Below are 6,581 nucleotides of genomic sequence, written 5' to 3' on the forward strand. Positions count from 1 at the left end.
GGAGCTCTGCTCAGCCACAAGCCAGGCTGATGGCTGCCAGTACAGTGGTGGTGGTGGGAGCCTCTCCTGCCTCCTCAGCAGCGCTAAGGATGTCCGACTGCAGTTTGGGCCTGCTCCCCACTGGCAAGTGGACATCCCCCGAGGGCTGCCGGGCTGCCAGAGGGATGTCTGACTGACAGGTTAGGCCCAATCCCCCGGGGAGCGGGCCTAAGCCAGCAGGTGGTCATCCCCTGAGGGGTCCCAGACTGCGAGAGGGCACAGGCTGGGCTGAGGAACCTCCCCTCCCCCCAGAGTGCACAAATTTTTGTGCACCGGGCCTGTAGTATATATATAAAAGGCTAAGTTGACTCGTGCATGCACGATACATATAAAGCTCTTGTTGGCACTAATCGCACATGTGTGTTTCAATCTGTTATTGTCGATCATGAATTTGGTTGACACTTGTTTTATAGAGAAAGGGCGAATAGCAATATTAACATATTTCTTCTAATTAATTTCCTTTCAATGTGCAGGAATCCGTTCACTAGGCCACTAGTTTTATAATAGCTATCTATGTTCCGAAGTTTGTATAATTACAGATTAGTGTTTGAATTAACAATTTGTCTGACTAATATTTATGCTGCTTGCTGCCTAAATTTATTTGAAATTAATATATGTATAGTAGCTTCACCATAGTCTAAAATTTAAGATCAGTTTATTATTAATGATACTGCTATCTATTATTAAATATTAATAAACACTTTTTGACCATTTAAGGTTTTTCTCTTAATCAGTTTCTATTAACAAAGTATGCTATCTATTGAGAAAGTATAAGCAAACATTTTTTCTTTATTGGTTAATCTAATTAAATTAAATTGATAGATCACTTTTTTAAATTTTAAATATAGAGGTCATAGTTAGATATTACCTGCTTTTCAATAGTGACATTTCAGAGTAGCTTCCTTTTGAGGAGGGATCAATAAAAAGGAAGGGGGACATCTGTAATACTTTCAATAATAAAGATACATTTTAAAATATTATTGCAATTTAGGATTCAATTGTTTTATTTGACATGTCATACTTTTTTCATAAAAGAAAATATATTTGCTTAAATTCAATCAGTTGAAATGCCCAGATCAAAACATGTGGGTTTTGCTTCATGTTTTTATGATGTACTATTTAATAGCCATTCATCTTCAAAGACTGTCCTATAGCTAAGAGGAATGTGTAATTTTTCTTCATATTTGTTATATTTAGCCACTGTTTAACAATGTCACCTATTTATTAGTATACAATATTAGTAGATGCAGTGGACTAAGTTGCTTATGTTGAAAAGCCCAGGAGTTACTAAGTGCCACAAATATATTTCAACTATAAAATATAATTTCATCTAATAGATGTTGTTATATCTGATTATATTTGCTTGCCAAAAAAAATTTACTGTGTTTTATTTTGTTATAAAGTTCAGTGGCAGAATGTGAGACAATCAACAGTCTTTGGTTTTAGAGATAGTATCCCCAAAACCCTACTATTGGAATTATGTGTTACAAAATTTCCTTAATAAAGCCTCATTACTTGATTATAGGTTGCCTATTTCAGACATCTAAACCAATTAGAGTACTGATTATTTTGATTGCCATAAAAGCTTAAGTGTATATATTACTCATCACTGTATTCAGTTTCTATATCAGACACCTGTGATTTAAACGTTTTCCGTAGTGTCTGATTCACAGGAAAGTCAGCTGCATCTCATTATTTTTTCCGGATTTTAGGGATTTGCTCTTGCTGCATAAAAACATGAATAAGCTCATCAATTTACTATAGACAGTATAGATGTCATGATATTCATTTCTTATCTGTTAATCGGTTTAAGATATAACACTAATGACTTAAATAGATTACTTCTCAGACACATTCATGCTGGCCAATAAGGTATATATATTTTCAGTATCACCTTCTAAAAGTCAACATCTAACTCTCTAATTGTTTGGAAACTAGGCTGCCCTGTGGACTCTAAGAATAGGCTTTAAAAGCCTTCTGTGATATTCTAATTGATTAATTTACTTTTTAATTACTGTTAACGTTCAATATTATATTAGTTTCAGGTATACAACATAGTGGTTAGACATTTATATAACTTATGGAGTGATTCCCCCATAAGTCTATACCACCCTGATCTCATACCTAGTTATTACAATATTAATAACTATATTCCAGATTATGTACTTTACATCCCTGTGACTATTTTGTAACTTCGAATTTCTACTTCTTAATCCCTTCAACTTTTTTACCCAGTCCCCCAAACCCTTTTTATCTGTCAACCATCAATTTGTCCTCTGTGTCAATGAATCTTTCACTTTTATTTGTTCATTTACTTTGTTTTATAGATTCCACATATAAGTGAAATCATATGGTATTTATCTCTCTCTGTCAATGGAGTAATCTTAAAATCAAAGTCCTGCCTTGTCTGCTAGCACAACAAAGTAAAACTATGCTCTTAAATTCTACTTGATCTTTTTTATGGGACTCTAATTAACTAGATATATCAACTCTGTCATGGATGGTTCAATGACATTTTAAGGTAGAAAAGGTAAATTGCCTTTTTTATTATACCTACCTTTGCCAGACAATTTCATACTTTGACTCAAGACAGATCATTCAATTGAGATGATTCAGGTCATTCATTACTACAGAGGGTAGTGAATAATTATAATTAAATAATAATTTGTAATACATCATAACTCTTCTGTTTTTAACCCCCCCCCACCAAAAAAAAGTGGCACTTATGAAAATCATGATAGTAGAAATAGTAATAGAAATCTTTTGAAATTTATGTTTTCACTGCTACATATTCTTTAAGCTTGTTCTAGTGTTCTATTTAAAAGAAAAATCCTAGATTTAGTGAATTATTTCATTGTTGTACAAGTTTCAGTATGTTATTGTCCACGTGACTGCTGGAATGTGGAGTGCAGGACAGCAGAGTGCATTAACCAGAGGCCCTTATGTGTTTAGGTTTTTAATGTATATTTAAAATCCCTCCACTTGGTTTTGAGGTCTGAGTACCTCTGAGATATTGTAAAGAAGATTTTTACTCCACTGACCTATAGTATTTTATAATTATATAACAAGTGTTTATTAAATGGTTCTGTTTTTATGTAGAAAAGAGTTAATAGAACACAAATAAGATTGCTATCCTTAGAAATACCTGCATGGAAGATGGGTCCTTGGCTAGCATTTGAGAACTTTGATTCAGGAGGGTGCTCGCAATTCCCAGAATGAGAACAGTGGCTGACTGTGCCTAAATTCTTTGTAGAAATAATGTGTCTTATACTGAATTTCCACATTCCTTCTGGGAGTCTAGATTTTGACATATTCACTAGAAATGGAGTCTTTCATGAGTTTCCCTGGTGACCAACATTTCCCAAGTGTTGAGATAATTCTTTGCTGGAGGAATTAAGAGTGACTCCATCAGGAGACAACTGTTGGAAGTTTTGCCTAGACTCTTCCTGACTTTGCCCCATGCACCTTTCTTGGTGCTGATTTTGCTTATCATCCTTTTGCTGTAATAAATCATAGCATGAGCACAACTATCTGCCATGTCCTGTGGATCTTCCTGGCGAATCACTGAACCTGAGGTGATCTGGAGGACCCCTGGCACAGTTTGCCTATGATCTGGAATAAATATCTATAATAATAAAAGCATAATATGCTAATTAGACCAGACAGCCGAACGACCTTCCAGACAACCTTCCAGATGAAGCCAGGGCTGTGAAGGCCAAGCCCCTTGCATGAATTTCGTTCATCAGGCCGCTAGTCTATAATAATTAAGTATACTGTCATTAAGATGGTTGTTTACATAGTGTAAGGAAAAGAAAAAAGAAAGCTACATCTTTATTCCAAAGAGACTCTACATGCGTTATGACCTGCTATTTTTCTACTTTAAGTTCTGGAATGTGTTCATGCAAGTGCTTGTATGTATGCTCTGGTTATTTTATAATCTCAGACCTTAGTCTTTCAGGTCCTCTAAATCCCTGATTTTATGACCTGAGAAGAAGCAATCTGTTTTAAAATTAGTTTCATCTGGACACTGAGTTTACTAAGAGTGTTAGTCTGTCTAGATTTATCACGGTATGAAATAGTGGGAACATATTTCTGAGTCTGTCTTTCCCCTTTTCCGGCACTGATAGTTCATAATTTTTCTTAAACAAAGGCAATTATTTATAAGTTGTTACAGTGTTACCCTCATAAGACTAGTTTTTTTAAACTAACTCCTCTTATTAATCTAGTTTTAGAAAACGTATATGACCAGATAATTAATATTTTTAACTTTTGCTTTCCATTTGCTGCTATTAACTTTAAAATGTTAGCTCTTATTTTTCTTTTCCCTGAATGTATTTCTTGAAGTTTCGTTAAATAATAAAACCTTCTAGATTTTGTTTCTTTATTATTTTTGTTGTAGATAGTTTGCTCCTCTATAACATTTTGTGTATCTCTTTTCTGTCTCTATAGATGGCATATCTATTTTACATTTCATTAGTGATTCATTAAATATATTATTTTGAAAGCACAGCAAGTTTGATTTGTTTCTTTCAGTTTAATCTTGTGATTTTTTTAAAGGATTGCTTATGTTGGTTAGACATTTTTTTCAGGTTAAGAGGATTAAAGAGGTGTAAAGAATATAATTTAATATTTCTTAACCCATTAGAACTTTTTAATTAGATGTTCCATTGTTGTTTCTTTTCTGATTATCACAGGAAATTCTTTTTCTATTTATCAATGCCATTAATCTGTCTACTCACATAGTAATAAATAATAGCTAAATATGTAATTTTCTTTTAATATATTAAATGCAGTTGTATTACTCCTTTAGGTCAAGAAGAGATAGATTAAATATTGTAGTAACAGGAATTAGAAGAACATTTAGTAACTCAACCCTTAATCAACTCTGATACCGGGGAATGTTTTCTTTTCAGTTACTGAATTCGTATCATCTCCCTTTTCTGGTTTTCATTGAATTACAAATCATTGGCTCTTTTTTTTCCTGTTATTTTATCTTTTTAGGACACAGTTTTTACATTTGAACCTATGTCTACCTGGAAAAAATTCACTCCATGATATTTTATATTAGAAATTGACATCTAATGTCCACAAGCCCAAGGTGGTGATGTAAATGAGTAAATGGGGTTGGTATAAGAAAATGTGGAGTGACAGGGATGGGGAAGAGCTAGAAAATAAGTTTTATCTGTAGAAATTCAGTTGGAAAATTTTAAAGTATTCTGTAAACTAAAAACATCCTTTTAGAATGAGTTTCATAAAAAAAAATGAGATAAATGTTAGTAATTGTCTGGCTTTTATAGGATACTAGAGGCCTGGTGCATGAAATTTGTGCATGGGTAGGGGGGGTCTTGGCCCAGCCTGCACCCTCTAGTAATCTGGGACCCCTCGAGGTATGTCTGACTGCTGGTTTAGGCCTGATCCCGCAGAGATCTGGCAGTCGGAAATCCCTCGCACAATCCAGGACCACTGGCTCCTAACTGCCTCTGCCTGCCTGCCTGATGCCCCTAACTTCTCGCCTGCCTGCCTGATCACCCCTAACCACTCTGCCTGCCTGCCTGCCTGACTGCCCTTAACTGCCTCTGCCTCGGCCCCCGTAGCTGAGGCTTTGTCCAGAAGGATGTCTGGTAGGTCATTCAGCTGTCCGGTCTAATTAGCATATTACACTTTTATTATTATAGATAGATAATTCTTAAGGTAGAGAGTTATAATTTTAATTAATACTCTTAGCAAACAATGTATAACAATTAAGTAAAACACTATATACCACTGTGGTTAAATATATATTTCTCTAATATTTTAGCTGGGAAGTTTTAAGATTCCTTCTGTCAAATATAAGATGGTGGTTGGAAGAATATGGCTTTGATGGTTTTCGTTTTGATGGTATTACATCCATGCTATATCATCACCATGGAATGGGTATGTAATCTGATCTATTACAGACGTAACTAAAGATTTGATGTTACTTATTCCCACCCACATATGTAATAACTTAACCAATAAAAAAATTTAAAAAATATAACAATTTAAAAATTAATAATAATGGAAAAAAAGATTTGATGTTATTGTTTTACTGGCACATTACAATCAGGTTTGGGGTTTAGTTATAGAAGCTGTCATGACTGTTATTGTTGGCTTGATTTTCATTATGGGCATTTTCTCTAGTCATTTCTGATCCCTTTTTGTTGTGTATAAACATTTTATAAGTAAATAAAAGATAATTATTTTCTTTTTTTAATGTAGATTTTTTTATTGTTACAGTTGTCTTCCCCAATCCCCTGCCCTCCCCCAAGGTCTTTGCCACCCTATTGCCTGTATCCATGGGCTATGCATATAAGAATATAACTTCTTTGTGTTATCTTAATTTATTTAATAATATGCTAATCTTAATACATATTTTTTCCTAAAAGTGTTTTTTAAGGAAACCATTTATTGTAGCAGACTCGGGCTGTGAATATGACAGCATTTACAATGTAAAATAATAAATGAGAACATTTGTGAATGTGGGGGTTCCTGCATATGAAACATTGAAGAAAATATGTATATTT

At 34.1% G+C, this 6,581-nt stretch overlaps 1 protein-coding gene across 1 annotated transcript in view; it reads left to right on the forward strand.

Annotated features, from left to right (window-relative positions):
• The window catches only part of GBE1 (glucan (1,4-alpha-), branching enzyme 1), a 289,368-nt gene that overhangs the window by 160,904 nt on the left and 121,883 nt on the right, over window positions 1-6,581 (forward strand). The window contains exon 8 of the mRNA XM_014536264.1: window positions 5,837-5,952. Within this exon, the coding sequence (XP_014391750.1) occupies window positions 5,837-5,952 (116 nt within the window). The remainder of the gene's footprint in view (window positions 1-5,836; window positions 5,953-6,581) is intronic.

The sequence above is a fragment of the Myotis brandtii genome, unplaced genomic scaffold (genome assembly GCF_000412655.1).
Source record: "Myotis brandtii unplaced genomic scaffold, ASM41265v1 scaffold159, whole genome shotgun sequence".
Taxonomy (NCBI): Eukaryota; Metazoa; Chordata; class Mammalia; order Chiroptera; family Vespertilionidae; genus Myotis; species Myotis brandtii.